Raw genomic sequence first — 18,268 nt, forward strand, 5'->3', positions numbered from 1 at the left:
GGGTGTGGGAAGAGTGGTGGTTGCTGATTCAGCTTTTATGGCTGAATGTTTGGCAATGTTGAAGCTCGTTCATTAAGAGACTTGTTCACTGATAAAAAAGTCATTTTAGAGACAAATTGCTAGAACTTATATCGAACAATGGTGGCTAAGGATATGAAAGGTTGTGAATGGGCATGTGTTGATATTCTTCAAAAGTGCTTTGAGCTGCGTGGGTTTGATAGTTTTTGCTCTTTTTCTTTGGCTTTAAGGAAAGGGAATTATGCTGTTGATTGAATTGCAGCTAGTGTGATGAGAAGCATGGCATTGCAAGGATGGCTTTATGAGCCACCATCTTCTCTTGTCTCCATTTTGTTGCAAGACCTGCATGGTAGATGTGTTGATTTGAAGAATAAGGATGTGCTTGATCTAGAGGTCAGAGTTGCTGAAGAGAAGGTGAAGGAAGGTATTGGCTGATGCTAGTTTGCTGGCTTTTTTGTTGTGTTTTGTTTTGTGTTTTCTTTTATTGCTTTATAGGTTGTACTCATAGGTTTATTGCTTTCTGTTTCTGTTTTGTGTTTTTTAGGTTGTATTTCAGGTTTTTGTTTTCTTTTTACAGGGGATTAGTGAGTGTTATATTTCTTTTGGTATTAATAAAACGGCCTCTTTTTGCTAAAACAAAAAAGATTATTAATATTAATATTAACATCATGTTGATTTGTATAACTTTATATTATTTATTAATTAGGAATAATATAACTCACTTCATACGCCATGCAACAGAGTCATTTCTGGTTGATAATCAGTACAAAACGACAACGAGGGTGTATCTGTTGGCATGTCAATCACCCACCGTAGTTTCTTATATATTTTAATTAATTTTCCACATCAATTAAATTTACACGATACTTGTGCTTGTTCATTTACTACTGAAAATGTTAACCGGACTGAGATCGCTGCCATTTCCTTCTGCTTAAACAAAACAAGAATTCATGAAGAACGAGAAGCCCACCAATTGAGACAAGGTCAGAAGCTCACGTGTCTCAGACACCTCAGTTTTCCAAGAACGGGGACTGCTTGAAATTGAGAACTTCACGCTGCAAGTCCAGTTTCAAGCAAACTCGAGGATTTTCGAGCAAACGAAGTATGGAGGTAACAGATCTTCTGGATTAACAATTATGCCGTTATGCTTCGAACAGCTGAAGAAAGTGTATGACTGAACACTGAACAGGTACTTCCATTCCATTGATACATTAAAAACACCTTTTAATTATCTGCAAATCGTGAACTTTTTCCATATCCACATGGTGGGCGCAGAATAGGAGTTCTGATAAAATATTAGAGACAGCTTATATTGTTGTTGTTGTTGTTGTTAGTATTTTCAAATTATTTGTACATCCTTCTCCAAGGTAAAGTCGGAAATGCATCTCTATATTGCTGTCTGTCTGATAGATATCCTCCGAAGATGACTGTACATTCTCGCCTTTTTTATTGACACCTCAGGCGTCTCAAATCGGTAGGGTAATGCTACTAGGCAGTCGATGTCAACGCTAGAAGATACGCCAATGATACGCGGGGAAGGCGTCACATTTTGGAAAACAGATGTCCCAGCTACAAGTTCATCTCCTCTGGTAAACTGATGCTCAGAAAATATAGGCTGCAAAGCCAGTAATATTAATGAAATATGAACTTACTAGCAAGGATTGGTATAAAAGAAAAGCAAGTAAAATGCAGGTCATGTGTGATAAATGAGTGGTTCAAGGTTTACAGAATAAAGATAGATGCTAGTAGATAGAAGATCATATGCAGCACTGAAATAGACGCTTCTAGCATACCATTTTTAAGTTTCAAGACATTGTTGAGACTTGAGAGGAACTAGAAGCAGCTGGTAAATTGCTTATTTGGTACTCTCACAACAAATATTGTTTTGACAATGTCACGCCAACAAATCAGGGTCCCTGGCTAATTCTAACAGCTCGTAAAAATTTAGATAGTTTTCTGAGCCAGCCCTCTACACCCCTACCCACACACCCTACAAAACACGAGAGAAGAAAAGGCAGTGGACATTGAGGACAGAGTAGAGACCAAGAACAAGTTAGCACTCCGAAAGACATAAGATTGAAAGGGGGAGAAATCTTAAGTTAAGGTGACTACATGCTGCATGGCCAACATAAGTGTAGCACCTTTCCACAACAATTTCTTTCTCCCTTTCCAACATGATTTTCCGTTTAGCATCAAGAGTTAACAAGCATGGAAGGGAATTTTTGCTTTCTTCAATACGTAACAACACGAATCACACTAGTACTTTAAACATTACCAAGGTAAATATAAAAGGCAAACAATAGCACCATCTCATCAAATGGTAATTGATAAAGTAATCAGATCTATCACCTTGCAGACATGAAAGCCATCCCACAAAAGACCGCCTTAACAGATTGCTTCTGTCCCGCATAATCAAACGCCAATGGCAGCATTTCATGCAGTGTTAAAAAAGCCATGACTCCCCCAACTGCAATAATTGCAGAACATATATAATCAATATAACTACAAAAATAATTGTGATATTTAGAACTTCTATTAGCACAAACCTGATCCAAGCAAACCTTCAAGAATCTCAGGACTTAAGCTGCTAGGGAATAAATAGGCTGCAGTAAAACAAAAGAATTTATCACAGTAAATTCAAATTTATTAATGCACAACTCCAAAAAGCATGGTTTTGTAAAAGATTAAACCTGCAAAATTATATCACAACTCACTTTAAGACTGATAGGAAAAGAGAGCATATGTAGAAGGTTAATTAAAATGGGCATAATATCAAGCTAATATGCCTTGCATTCTAAAGCTCGTTGATACATGGAAACCTCAAAAATCCAATGCTAGAACTCTATTCAATTTCACACGGATTACACATGATACTCCCCTATTTATAGAATATAAGTTTGTATCAAATATCCTAAATTAACCCTAATTGTTTTTTTTTTCTTTTGGTACATACATGATAATGTCTTCTTATTGGGGGTAATCCTATTCGAGACCCAGCAAAGCACTAACCCTCAGTTTGGATAAGAAGAATAGTTGAAAGGAAAAAAATGAGAGGAAAGAAAGTGAAGATAAGAGAAAACTGGAAAGAAAAAATTCTCTCTCGTTATGTTTGGATGAACAAAAGAAAATAAAGAGAAAAGAAAATAAACAAATATTACAATGACTATAATGCCCCTATATCAAAATAAATTATATTTCATATAATTCTTTATACAAATAAATTGAAGGAAAAATTGCATTAAAATTAATTTCATCAAAATAATTTAAAATATAATTTCATGTTATTATATTTAAAAACCAAATAATTTACTAAAAATATATTATTTTTCTATTTAAAAAATTATTTGGCATTGATGTTAAAATAATTGATTTACCATTTATTAAAATTAAAATAAAAGAATTATAAACCATTTCATCAATCTGTAATTCAACATCAAAAGATCCAGAAAAGGGAAATAAAATAAAAATTGCACACCAATTTGGCATTGACATTGCTCTGCTCCATTGTTACCATGAAATTGAAAAAGAACCAGAGTTGAGGAAGAATAGTGCATGATGAGTCGCTGAAGCTGCCTTGGCTGAGAAAGAACGCACTTAGGTGGAATATTATGATGCCGCTGCTTGGGTCAAAGATGATGAGTCTCCAGCAGAGAGGCAAAAATGATGGATAAGAGAGGGAGAGAGGAGGGGGCAAAGGATGGAATAAAAATTTTACTCTCAAAATCTCTCCCCTTGTGGAGAGAAATGTGATGGGCCCCACACCTCATTTTGTCCTCCACTTTTCTCTCCTCATCCAAACTGGGGGAAACTTATTTTCTCCCTCACTTTCTCCCCATATTTTCTTTCCTCCCATATTTTATTCCCATCCAAACAAAGCATAACTTACCCTAATTCTGATTCCCTAAATACTCTTACCCTCCTAGATTCCCACAGAATATTCGTCCTCATCAATATTACCTACCACTACTATAATATAGCATTGCATCTTAGACTGGGATCACCCCTGTCTTCGATAAAATATATATATATATATATAGCATTGCATCTTAGTCATGCTTTCCTTTCCATTGAAAAGAGGGGGGAAAAAAAAAACAAACTCCTACAATGTAGACCAACAAAAGGGAGATAGCTTACCAACAATAACAACTCCCAGGGGTTCAGCAAAGCCAGAAAGAGAAGCCAATTTGAATGCCTGCCACTTACTAAGATACATTCATAAACAACAAAATTAAAGTTTTAGATAATTGATCAAACTAATAGTTTACTGTCATTAGCAACACAAACTACCAGATGCACAAAACAGAATGACATCAGCCATGTCAAAATTTACATATGTGCGCATCCTGGAGGTAAGGTCATAAGCATCTATGTTCATTTGTAGACAGGTAACAGCATCACTATCCAAAAGCAGTCTCAATTTTTTCTTTTATCTTCTCTGATAACACAACAGAAATATTGTAGTTATCCTCATGAAACAGCCAAGCAATGGCTTCCATAGCCACAATCATATCCATGCTGCAACTAGAAAGTCTGCCCACAACCCTAGACATACTATCATCTACACTGCGTACAGGACAAACTATTTGGATTGCAAGCCCACCATCAACCTCTTACAGCTACTGAACATATATTTTCCTACAATGTGCCTTTACATTTTACATGGATCAATGTTGAATTCCCAAATTTTATGAGCTCTTTATTTACAATTTAAGGAATAGAAGCCTCCTGTCCGTTGCAAGTGATTGGGGGGGGGGGGGAGAGCCATCAGCATTTGAGGAAGTTCTTACCTCTGCGTTGCAAAATAAACAGGAAGCGCAACCGCAACACCCTGGAAGCCAGATGATCAATGTGCTTTAAACCAGAAAATAACTAAAAAAATAGTGCGTTTTAAACAATATGCTAGGAAAAGCAAAAATTGTTATCATACTTCTAAGTTTTTTATTCCCCCCCATTTTCAGGGTGCATGGAAAAAATCTTGTGACCATTCTTCTGGGCTCCTCTGTTTTATCTCAATGCAAGGTCTACTAGGTAGAAACTTAAGACAGTTTAACTCTTTTTCATTTCTACAATAAGAATACATCTCCCATACTGATTTAGCCTTTAGTCTTATAATGGGAAGCAAGAGCAATCATGCACCTAGAAGATGTTAAAAAATAATCAATAATCCCTAGTCTCATGACGAATTGGAGTAAAAGATCAAGTATTCAAACCCACTAATTGTGTGTAAAACATATAAAATTCAACAATAAAAATAAGCAAAGTAACATCAAAATACAAACTCAATAAGGCATCAAATACCAAAAAAAAGTGCAATGATTTTTATTCAATGCTAATTGCACCAAGCAACTAAAATCATAGCAATCAGAATATACCGGCACCATGAAAGATCAGCATATTACCTCAGGGATATTGTGTAGAGCAATGGCCAATGCTAGGTTAAGACCAACACGAAGGCCCTATTGAAAGAATACAAGACAAACATCATATCAAAGAGGCACTAGCAATCCATGTGCAGATATAGTGGGTGTTTGGTTTACAATTGGCCAAAAGCACAATTGCCATACCGACTTTCAAAACAGCAAAAGCAACTCCCACTTGCGTTTTCCAAACTAACGATGGGCTTTCAAAATAAGTTTTTATACCCAAACATAGGTTTAGTGGAAGTTAGTTCACCAAAAGGACTTTCGGGTGCCAAAAGTGGTAATCAAACACCCCTGTAATCTCTCAATCAAAAATTCAACTTAATACCACTCCAGCTTTTAGAAAAGGGGGCTGGACACGGTACCTTCATGGATCCAAGAAACACGGCCATTCCTTCTGGAAAATTATGTAAACTTATACCTGTGAGATGACATGAAAGAAAATTTTACTTCAAACCTTGAGCAACAGTGGACAAGGTAAATAATAGTCAATGGGAATTCAAATTCCAATTTTTCCTTCATCACTTGATTCTACCAGCAAGATGAGTAGATAACCAAACAAAAAACCTCAGAGAAACATTAATGATGGTATAATAGTCAAGAAAATTCAAATCCTATGTTTCCTTCACTCCATAGCTAAAATTTTTCACTCTTGGCCTATAACCTGAACTCCCAGTGATATCACTGATTTTGAAGTTGGAAATTTTACAACATATCAGGAAACAGAATTGGACAGGTAAGAAACATACATGTACATGGTATTTAGAATTTTGAAACATAAATGCTAGGTTAAGATATTCTGAAACAGAAATTAGTGAGCTGGGTTCTATATGTCACCGCATTTATCACATAACCTTCCTACCAATGAAAAATACCCTGTTTGTCACTTAAAGCAGATTGGTCATGAGGGCATTATTCTCCTGCATTATGCTTAAACTTCCTCATAAAGTCAAATGTATTTCAGTAAATTCAATTGATCATCTGACATTTCTACTTTTGTATGCTATGGGTTGCTTCCTTTTTTTCTATTTTATCAACTTGTTCAAATGTATTGGTTTACTTATAGGGCTTAAAATTTTAGATCACTTCAGCAGCTCTTGTAATTTACAACTCTCAGTCTATATTTTTCTTCCTTTGTCGTTTAAGAAATCTACTGTCTAGTGTGTTCCCAAATTCCAATCTTAATATCAGTTTTTGGTACAGCCTTACCAAAATCATGAGCCTTTGTCACAAACATGTGCAAGATTTAACCTGCTATCTATATGATGGAAAACAAAATATGGAATGCCTAGTCTCCCATTGAAAAATCTGGGTTGAACTACAGGAAATTTTAGCAGGCTGGTCCCCCACTTCAATAATTAGCTTTTTCAGGGAGGTTCCTCACTCCAATTCACTGGCTATCACTATATTGCAATAAGAAGCCACCGCACTTTAAGTAAACCTCTAATACCAAAATAACTAGTATTTGCAAGAGGTCACAATCTATCAGCCAACAAATTTCAGCACATTATTCATGATATTCTTTGTGTGAGACTTAACCAGCAATCTACCCTGCAGTTAGAAGGCTCAATTCTTTGACTAAAATCCTGATACCAAGATAACCAGTATTACATTTTTACTGCAGATAAGCAAATAGAGGTGATTTCAAAATCTGTTTCTCAATCAACAAACAAGTATGATGACCTACGGTACAAGAGGTTAAGTTTGAAACATACACATACCTATAGCTGTAATAATCCCACTAAATAAAACTTGGCGGCGACGCTTCTTCATTATGTCCTTGCCTCCATCATCCCCATTTTTCTATTTCAAAGGATGTTGTCATACGATCAAAATTTATATCTATGTGGTAAATGACATTGCAGATGCAATGTTAGCATGCATAAGCATAAGTAGAGATAACATTCATTTTGTTGGAAGGAACATCATGAAAACCTTTCTACTCTTCACATCTGAAGCAGGAGCAAGTGTTGGCTCTGGGATAAAATTGGCCACGACAGCAAAGAATATGACACCCGCAAAAAACTACATGAACAGGAAGATCTAACTTTATCGTCTGAACTATTACATGAGAACATGCTATAAAGGTAAGAGAGAAAGACTGCTGTCCGTTAAATAGATAATTGCTCAAAAGCATAGCCTACCCAAAGGTTGCCTTTGAAGAAGCCAAGTGAGTTCAAAGCATTATGAGCAAGATCAAAGAATGATATACTCAGCATCAAACCTGCAGCAAAACCCTGTGCGGAAAGAAATATTTAGGAAAACAGAGATTCGCAGGCACGCCAACAAATATAATTGATCTTCTGTCTCATTTCACAAAGGAGAAGGGAGGAAAAAATCGAAATGAACTGATTAGCTCTGATCACAAAATTTTAACCAACGAAAGCCACCTGTAATAGCCCAAGCATCTTCAAACTGGGAGATTGATTAATTATTACAAATAGTGCCCCTGTTCCACATTGAGAACTCTTAGTCCAATTACATGAAAAAACTCTATCAGGAATTATAATCAAGACAAAAAAGACGCCGTGAGCTAATAGTTAGGGAAGCAAAGATGTCAAATATTTTCCATAAATGGAACCCGGAAGTGAAGAAGTAATTTTTTTTTCCCCCTGGAAACACAATACTAAGCAAGTAGACAAACTCCTCAAACGGGTTTATAAGAATCTAAATATGCTTGCCATAGAATAAGAAGTGACGAGAACATCCTTCTCTAGTTGGATGACAAGACACAGAGTCCTATACATGAATGACGATACCATATTGTGCAGGAACAAAAATGCTTGAGGATGAAAACAACCAGATTATGAATCTGAACTTTTCTATATATAAACAGAAAAGAGGAGGAGACCAGGGGGGGATAGTGTAGACGAATGTTTTAGGTATTAAAGGAACTGTTTCGTGAAAATGCACCGCACAAGCTTTCCAATGGTGCCGGAATTTGACATTCATGGGTATGAAAGATGAAGCACACGTACCGATAGAAGTACTCAAACCACCCACGATTGAAAGAGCAAGAGCTACAGAGACTTGAGAATCCATGGGGAATTTGTTTCCGTGTTCCCCAAAATTGGGAGAGAAATAGAAGCAGCGAAGATTGAGAGAAATTGTAAGGGTGGAGAACCAAGGCAGAATGTTGAGACTCGAGAGAAATAGGACGGAATATAAGATGGCAGTTGATAAGAGAAAGAGAGGATTAAAGAAGAGAAAGGCGAGAGAAAGTGGGGGGGGAATGTTGCGTGGACTGGCAAGTAGCAATAGAGGTGATGACGAGAGAGGAGAAGGAATTTTAATATATTGGGGAGCGGAAGAAAGAGATGGTTTGAAGAGCTGGGCCAAGAAAAGAGGGAGGCTCTCCTCTCCCGCTTTCTTTATCAGCGGTCTATACCTAACCTCACTTCTTCCTCCTCTCTACCTTCAGCTCCCAAGTTTTCTTTGCCCATCTTTCTCATTTTCTAGCTTTCCGCCCTTGCTTCCTCAAAATAAGCCGGATTTTACAGCCCCTGCAGGTTGACAGTTTTCCTGCGAGTTTAGTTTTTAAAATTTATTATATACATTTTGAATTTTTATAAATATGATCACCCTTACAACCGCAAAATATCTTATTTTGTCTATTGTGTTTCATTTGAACTCATTATTTTGAAATAATGTGCATTCCTGTATATAAAAATAATGTGTATTTTTAAAAAAATAATAAAAAAATCCTTATAAAATATATAAATGACAAACTATCAATCAATCAAAAAATTTTTGAGTTTAGAGTGAGAAGCTCCACCTTCTCTCTAGTTTCTTAGAGAGAAGGTTCATCTTCTGCTTATTTCACTCAATTTCTTCTTCATCTCATGCTTTTCATGAATTCTAATCACAATCTTGACCCTAACTTCATCTTCTCAGCACCTCCGTCTCAAGAGCAAAGTTTGAATCCTCTTACTTTCAAGGAAGAGACTAATTTATTCAACAGAAACATTTCAAAACTTGATTATGAAATGATAGACAAAGGATTAGATTTGATTCAGCAACCCAAATAGCAAATGCAACAAATCAATTACATCCAATTTGAGCTGCCAGGAAACAAACATCAAGAGCAACCAATGGACATTCATATAAATGACGCTCCATAACAACATGCAAAGACAAACAAAACATCTGTAGAGATTCAAGGGGCCAAAATTCTTATTTCTTATGAAGAGTCCCTGATTGGTTACATCCAATTTCTTATGGAATTTCCTTCAGGAGAAACAATACCCACAAAAATGAAGCTCTAGCTAAAGAATTAGAGAAAGAGTGGTCACCATAAAAAAGAACTAAGAAATTAATGGATCAATATCCTGCTCTTTAAATCTCCAAGGATGAATGGAAGAAAATTTATTTGCCTTGGATGGATGCAATTGTTATCAACACACTGGGCCTACAACTCAATCCTAAATCTCTTAAACCTAGGTTAGCAAGAATGTGGCAACTTAGAGACTTTGAATTGATTGACTTTGTTAATAGTTACTATATTGTTAGAACTAAAGACCAATATGCTTATGACAAAATCCTCACTGGTGATCCCTGGATAATATTTGATCATTGTTTCCTTGTTCAAAGGTAGTCTCCTAGCTTTAACCTAAACTCTAATGTTTTAAGCAAAATTGCTCTATAGGTTAGACTCTCAAACATCCCAATACAATGCTATGATAGAGAAATTCTTTGGAGATTAGGAAACTACATAAGAAAAACTCTAAAAGTAGACTCCAACTCTTTATCCAAATTAGACTTTACAGATAAAAATGGCAAAACCGAAAGAGGCAATTTTATAAGGATCAGTGTACAAGTTGATCTCCAAATGAAACTTGTGCCCAGATTATTAATCAAATATGAACTTTATAACGTCAAGTACGAGAATCTAAATTTAATTTGTTTTGGCTGTGAGTGCTACGGACATAACAAGACTAACTACCCCCATAATCCATTAAACAAAACTTCAGAAAGAGCTAAGGGGACTGTCGAAAATCAACCCAAAAAGAAGAATAAAGAAGATTCAAGCATTCTTAAAGTCTAACCAGAGAAAGAAGAAAAGAAAATAACGAAATAGGGGGCACGTCAGAATCTTACCAAAAGCTGCCAGAAGAAGAATTTAGGGAATTCATGAAATTCAGACGAGAGTCCAAATGTACAAGGAGCGCATGAAATTCAAGAAACCCAATGGCTAATCAATCATCACATCACAGCAAAGGTCTTAAGCCATCTTTTGGAACAAGATATGACATCCTTACAAAGCTCAACCATGACGCTGAAGAACAGGGAAGAGATGACTTTACTACTAACTATGGTATAACTAAGCCGATCTCACCTATAAAACCTATCAGACAGATCTAGAAGAAGAAAGATGTCTCTAGTATGAAAAGGGCAAGATTAAAGGACCAAGAAGTGGAGACCAAAAATGCTAAAGGAAAGGGATTAATAAGAGAGGCTAGAAAAATTAACAAGAATAAAGCTGGGCCTAGCTTTTCAATGGGACGGCCCAAATGCCATTAACCTTGACAAAAATGCCTCAATGGACCTATAGCCCAAAAATGCCAACCACAGGCCCACTAAAAAGATCCATAACATTAAGAAAGGAAGTAAAAGAAATCTAATTATCTTTAAAAGGCCCAAAAATGAAGTTACTATTGAGCACGTCCCTACTAATGAAGCTGCAGAAAAAAATAAAAACAAGGACATATATGCACCAGATTTAAACATATGGGAGCTACTAGCCTTCACTCTGAAAATCCTGAGCAAAATTCTCAAATTCCTACCAATTTGTTACTCGAACAAAACAAATCACCAGACCCTATGGATGGTCAATCTGTCATTCTAGAAACTCAACTCAACGTCATTACCATTATGGATCATTGATTCATTTCTTTAGGTCTTGATGCAGAAGGCCACTATAATCATAGAAATTATGATGATGAATTTTTGGATAATGACTTACTAGACGAGGACTATCATAACCAAGTTCATAATGATGATCTGGAAGATGGTGAATTCAATGATGATAAAATAGAAGCCTCAAAGAAATCTCTCAATGGCTAGCCGTAATCCAAGTTCACCTTATCTTTTTATTTAGTTAATTATGGATATAATTTGTTAAAATTGTAGGGGTGCTTGTGCTAGAAGTTTTCCTTAACGCATTAATGATATCACTAAAAATTATAATACTGATAAAATTATTGGTTTGGAAACTAGAGTTAGTGGTTCTAGAGCTGATAAAATTATTAAAAAATTATGTTTTTCTGACTGAATTTGAGTAGAAGCTACCAGATATACTGGTGGTATTTGGCTTTTATGGAATAATGATATTGTCAACATTGATTATATTTATTCCAATGTTTAATTGCTTCATTGTAGGGTTAACATTTTGGGCCCCTAATAATTAATACATACTCACGTGTGTTTACGGTGACCCTATTTCTCATAATCATCATCTCCTTTAGAACTCTATCATCTCTTTAGCTCAAAATATTATTGATCCCTGACTCATTGTTGGAGATTTTAACTTTATCTTTCATGTGATGATAAGTATGGGGGAGATAGCTTTAACTGGAAGTCTATGAAACAATTCCATCATTGTATAAATTCTTTCAACCTTCTCAAATTAAACTATCATGGTGAAAGATTCACTTGGGAAAATGGTAAAATCAAAGAATGGCTGGATTGGGCTTTCTACAACACCAATTGGAGACATAAATTCCATTAAGCTAATACTTTTCATCTTCTTAAATATGGTTTTGACCATCGACCAATTAGAGTTCAACTTAAGAAGAAGGATCATCATGAGTATAAATCTAAACCCTTTCGCTATCATACATCTTGGATGCTTAAAGATTCTTTTTATCCGTTAGTCAAAGATTCATAGATAACTGACGATTGGATAGAAGGGGCAACTAATTTTGCTAAGTTTGCTCCTAATTGGAATAAAGGCAAAATTGGTAATATTTCTTTTAAAAAGAAGAGAATTTTGTGTCGTTGGAAGGGATTGACAAGAAAAGAAACTACAGAGATAATTACTTTCTCAGGAAGTTAGAAAAATCTCTTCGAAATGACTATAACCTTGTCTTACTACAAGAAGAGCTGATTTGGTTTCAAAAGTCTAGATGCAAGTGGTTGAAATGGGGTGATGAAAATACTAAATTCTTTTATGCTACATCTATCATTAGATGAAAAAGGAACCAATTCTATCGCTTGAAGATGAAGATGGCACTTGGGTTCAGGATCAGAGCAAACTAAAAGACATGGCTGCCTCCTATTTTGACAACCTATTTAAGGAAGATGTCAATACCAAACCTTCTCTTAAAAGACTTTCATCTGATATCTCTTTGCAATGTTAGTTATAAAATTATCACCAAAATTCTTTCCAATGGTCTTTGTACTTTTATGAACCACTTAATTAGTGATAATCAATGTAGTTTCATACAGGGGCATCAAAGCAGTGATAACATTATAATAGCCCAAGAAGTCATTCATACCATGAGAAACAAAACTGGAAAAAAGGGTTTTATGGCATTTAAAGTCGATCTTGAGAAGGCTTTTGATAGATTACCTTAGAGCTTCATTGACGACACTATTAATTCTATTGGGATTAATAGTCACTTTAGAAAATTAATCCAAGCAGCTATCTCTACTACATGAATGCATGTCCTTTGGAATGGACATCCTTTTAAGAAATTCACACCTTCACGTGGTATCCGTTAAGGGAATCCTATTTCTCCTCTCTTTTTATTCTTTACATTGAATGCTTAAGTCATTGTATTAATAGTAGCATTGATAATAATGAATGGAGGCCAATTAGACTAACAACTAATGGGCCTCCTATCTCTCATTTATTCTTTGCTAATGACCTTATCCTTTTTGCAAAATGTTCTCTATCATAAGCTATGGTCATGCAACAATACCTCTCTAATTTTTGCAATGCTTCTAGACGAAAGATAAACACTGATAAATCTAAACTCTTCTGTTCGAAGAATGTCAACATTAGCAAAGCTACGCAAATTAGTCATGAGTTAGGAATTCCTCTCATAGGAAATATTGGAAAATACCTTGGAATCCATATTGTTCATGAAAAGGCTTCTAAGCTTACTTTTGCCCCTCTTCTTGATCGCTATTTGAACATGATTGAGAAATATGTTCTTATCAAATCAGTTCTTTCAACTGTTCCTAGTTATATCATGCAAACTATGCTCTTACCAGATAATGTTTTATTAGAATTGGAAAAAACCTCTAGAAATTTCCTTTGGAATTTGTCTAATGGTAACAAAAAACCTTATCTACTTTCTTGGGACTGCATTACCATGGACAAAAAAGATGGAGGACTTGGCATTAAAAAGCTCAAAAATTAAAATATTTCCTTCGTCATAACGCTTTGTTGGGGTCTTATCACGAAACCTAACTGTCTTTGGGTGCAGCTCCTACATGATAAATACAAATACAACAAACCCAAATTCTAATGGTGGTTAAACCTAACCTTTGTTCATACACTTGGAGTAGCATTTGCAAAGTTTGGGATAAACTTATGCTGCATGTTGGTTGGAACATGACAAATGGTCTCCACTCCTAGAATCCCTTATTAAATATGCTTTCCCCAATGCAGATTCTATTCTTCACACTAGAGTTTCTAACTTTTGCAACAATGAAAGATGATGGAATATTGACCTTTTAAGTCATTATCTTCATCATGACATCATCAATCAGATCTTGCTTGTGCAGCCCACTAATCAACAAAGAGAAGATATTATGTTTTGGAGGGCATCATCTGATGGCAATTTTTTCATCAATCTGCCTACAAAGCAATGGATAACTACTAGAACCAAAATCATTTAAAATCTAGTCTAACATTTAGAAATGGCCTACATATGAAAAAATCAGATATTTCCTTTGCAAAGCTGCCTAGAATCGGTTACACACTCACTTTTCCCAACATAGTAGCTGCCCTTTTAGTTGTCACTCTTTTATTCACATCTTAAGAGATTGTAAAGAGCTAAAGAGGTTCGAGAAAAGTTAGTAATCCTACAAAACTTAACATCTTTTTCTCTCTTAGTTTGCAGGATTGGATAAATTGGAATGTAAAAAATAGAGCAAGCAGATTGAATACGAGAAGAATATCTTGGCAAAGACTTTTTGCCCAAACTTGCTAGAACACTTGGAAAAGCAGATGCAAGAAACTCTACTCTGATGATGAGGTCTTACACAGTACCATTGCTTTCTCCAGCATTGAACAAATCAACGATGATCTCAAGCTTTTATCTAAATTCAATCAACTAAATAAAGGAGACACTACATATGATACCAAATAGAGTCCACTTGAATATGGTTGGATTAAACTTGACATAGACAGCTCTATTAACAACTATGGCACTGTTGCTTGTGGAGGCATAATTAGAGATGATAAAGGAAATTGGATTAAAGCATTTTCAAAATTCCTTAGTTACCATCCTAGCACAGAGGCAAATCTTATGAGAATTTATGAAGGACTTAACCTCTACTGGAATGAGAGATTATTCAAAGTCAATATCTACTTAAACTCAATGGAGGCGTTACCTCTTATTAGTAACAACTACCCAAGGAATCACTCTTTATCCAATATTATCAATATGATAAGAGATCTCACTATGAGGAATTGGGTGGTTACCTTTGACTATGTCAATAGAGAAGAAAATAGATGCATTGATCTCTTGGCTTACCAAACAATACACAACAACTTTGATATTCAAATCTTTAATGAACCACCATAAGATTGTACAAGCCTTTTAGCCTTAGACATAACTAGATTTTAGTCTTTCTGCACAGTTTTCCATGGCCTTGTATTAAAAAAAAGAAATATATAAATGACAATTTGGTCCCTCAAAATGCCATAATTCCCCTGAAGTTCTTAGGAATTTTTCTGTTATTAATGAATTTATATAAATTACCAAATTGTCCTTATTAAAAATAAATGATTCACAAGTTTTGTTTATATATTCATAACTTTTCTTTTTATATTTGCAACAATGCAACAATAAATAAGAAATTTAACATGAAAGTTGTGATTTACTGTTATATTGTTACGAATATAAGAAAAAAGTTGTGAATATGTAAACAAACTTGTGAATCATTTATTTTTAATAAGGACAATTTGATAATTTATATAAATTTATTAATGATAGAGAAATTCTTAGGGACTTCAGGGAAATCATAACATTTCGAAAGACCAAATTGTCATTTATATATTTCAGAGGGATTTTTTATTATTTTTCTTTTTTTTTAATATAGGATTTATAATGCTAGTAAAATAAATGAAAATACCTCCCACTCTATTCATCAGACACTTCTAACTAGCCCAGGTTAAGAAAGGAGATTAAAATTAATTAAGAGTCTTGATTTTTTTCAAATTTTTTTATAAAAATCCCAAATTATTCTTAATTAAAATTATTAACTTTATTTTAAATTTTAATATCAAACCTGCTACAATCAACTACATATGTAAACATTTTTGAAAATAATTCATTATACCTCCTCAAATTTTATAAGGTATCTTATAAATCTTCCATAAACAAAGAATGGAGGAATAGTTTATTAGGAGGAAGGTGCCGCCGTAGCAAGCATAGCAAATGCAAACAAGAGGTTAAAAAAAGAAATGGAAAAGGCGGACAGGACAATCGTATAATATTGTACCTCGTTCGTTTGCGTTTACAGGCAGATCCAAAACCCTCAACCCTTCTTCAGATCCTACGCCATTACTTCACCTCACATGGCCTCTACTCTTGCCCTTAGATTCCGATCTTCTCGTCTCCGAACCGCCTCATTGTTTCGGTCATCTCTCCGCCCCAGGCCCATCGCATCTCCGCCCTTGTTTGTTGCTTCTGTCTCTCATGTCCCTGCGATCCTTCTCCCTGATTCCGCGTCCTCTTCCTCCGGCCACCGTTTCTTCTCTACAGCTCGCCGCCAGCCATTCCGATCTAAGAAGACGGTCGACATAGGCGCCCGAGCCAGGCAGCTTCAGAATCGCCGACTCTGGACTTATGCACTGACCTTCAGCTGCATCGCAGGCTTTATTGTGATCGTCTTGAATAATTTCCAAGATCAATTGGTCTTCTACGTCACTCCGACTGATGCTCTCGAAAAATACTCCTCGAACCCATCGAAAAACAAGTTTCGCTTGGGTGGTCTGGTCCTCGAAGGCAGCGTCGTGCATCCGGCTTCATCCCAGGAAATGGAATTCGTAATCACTGATTTGGTTACTGATATTTTGGTTCGCTATCAGGGTTCGTTGCCAGATTTGTTTAGGGAGGGGCACTCCGTGGTGGTTGAGGGGTTTGTAAAGCCCTTTACAGAGGAAGTCAAGAAAGAGGTTTCGGCTAAAAGTGTGTCTGGAAAGGCGAGGAGTGGAGAGTGTTATTTTTCGGCCACCGAGGTTCTTGCAAAGCATGATGAGAAATACATGCCCAAAGAAGTTGCTGCGGCTATTGAGAAAAACAAGAAGATGATAGAGGCTGGCGTTGCTGTGGATGAGGGAGCCAAGAGCTCGTAGATGGATGATACAAATCGATTTTGAGATTATTCCCCCCCCCCCTCTCTCTCTTTTTTTTGGGGGGGGGGGGTGTTGGTTCTACTAGATTATAAATGCCATAATTTTTGGGACGAGAAGTGAGTTATCAAACAGGATGATAATTAGGATAGGCATTGGTATACGATGAGTGTCGGGAGAGGTAAACTTGATTGTTTATCTATTATATTTTGTTGTTGTAATTCATTTTTGTGAGGTGATATTTCTCAAATGAATAAGCGAAATGATAACTTATGTTATGTCTGAAGAATCTGTAAGATGCTTTCCTGTTGTTAGAAGTAGGAGTTTATGGGCAAGGACTGGAGGACGAGAATGGCCTGAGACCTATGTTACAAGCTCATTGGGCACGTTCTTATAGAAATGTATCCCATATACGGTGATGACGAACATTGTGTTCTCCCCGAAATGACAGATAAGAGCGAGAGTTGCATTGAACTCCAACTTCGCCTTGCCTGTGTCTTCCTCAATTACACTTTCTCCTGTGGAGCAAATCTTCAAGTGATTGTGTCCGGAATAATATGCAAAGGAAGAATTTTCTCCCTTTAAGTATCATCTCCCCCCCCCCCCCAAGGGGCCGAGGGATAGAGTTGTGTTAGGGACTGCTGGAAATGACTCCTCACAACTGTAAATTTGAAATTTATTTCGTTTCATTTGATAGTTCAGTTCCAAACGAGGGAATTAAAGCCAAGTCGTTAACCAAGTTGAGGAGAGCTGACTGTGGGGGCTCACACCCAACAAGAGATGAAAATTGGCAATCAATAGGTCACGTAATCTCACGGTGAGAATTCAGATCCTGTAGAAGCAGTTTGGAGGCTTGTTGATGGGGGATTGAATCCTTACCATCAAGGATAAATGGCATGATATCTAAGGGGAGGCTAACGGTAATGTACTTGTGGGGATCCAATATACCGAGGCTATTCCATTAGCCACCTCTTAAGAATCGAGTTGATATAGGACATGTCATAAAGATGTAAGATCCCAAACGAAAGAAAGCGACGATGCTTGCAAGACAAATATGTACTGTGGAATGTGAACAGATTGGTGAATAATAGATTATGAAAAATAAAAGGAAATATACAGGTTATAATGAAAACCAAATCTTGAAAATTATTTTACGATAACGTTTTCTTTTCCAATTTCGTAATTCGCCATGGACGTTAAGAGGATCTCCTGTGCCGTGCTGTTGGTGGTTGCTGCCTCCATGTCGGTGGCTTTGGCCTCCGAGGCCCCTACCCCTTCCGACTCCGCCTTCTCAACCGCT

The 18,268-nt window shown here is 36.1% G+C and overlaps 2 protein-coding genes across 2 annotated transcripts; one reads left to right on the forward strand and one right to left on the reverse strand.

Annotated features, from left to right (window-relative positions):
- Window positions 1-1,193: 1,193 nt before the first annotated feature.
- On the reverse strand, window positions 1,194-8,873 carry LOC129314988 (zinc transporter ZTP29). The gene is made up of 12 exons (XM_054958480.1): window positions 8,417-8,873; window positions 7,829-7,887; window positions 7,583-7,675; window positions 7,374-7,463; window positions 7,160-7,241; window positions 5,804-5,859; window positions 5,418-5,474; window positions 4,806-4,846; window positions 4,153-4,220; window positions 2,565-2,621; window positions 2,368-2,485; window positions 1,194-1,633 (listed from the first exon to the last, which is right to left on the reverse strand). Exons 1-12 carry the CDS (start codon window positions 8,478-8,480, stop codon window positions 1,588-1,590), a joined length of 831 nt encoding a protein of 276 aa, XP_054814455.1. The 5' UTR covers window positions 8,481-8,873; the 3' UTR covers window positions 1,194-1,587.
- Window positions 8,874-16,063: 7,190 nt separating this feature from the next.
- LOC129316383 (cytochrome c-type biogenesis protein CcmE homolog, mitochondrial-like) lies at window positions 16,064-17,246 on the forward strand. Its single transcript, XM_054960778.1, has one exon. The coding sequence runs from the start codon at window positions 16,192-16,194 to the stop codon at window positions 16,969-16,971; it is 780 nt and encodes a 259-aa protein (XP_054816753.1). The 5' UTR covers window positions 16,064-16,191; the 3' UTR covers window positions 16,972-17,246.
- Window positions 17,247-18,268: the final 1,022 nt, after the last annotated feature.

Source organism: Prosopis cineraria, unplaced genomic scaffold (genome assembly GCF_029017545.1).
Source record: "Prosopis cineraria cultivar Desert tree isolate PC_DT_omini unplaced genomic scaffold, ASM2901754v1 PC7, whole genome shotgun sequence".
NCBI lineage: Eukaryota > Viridiplantae > Streptophyta > Magnoliopsida > Fabales > Fabaceae > Prosopis > Prosopis cineraria.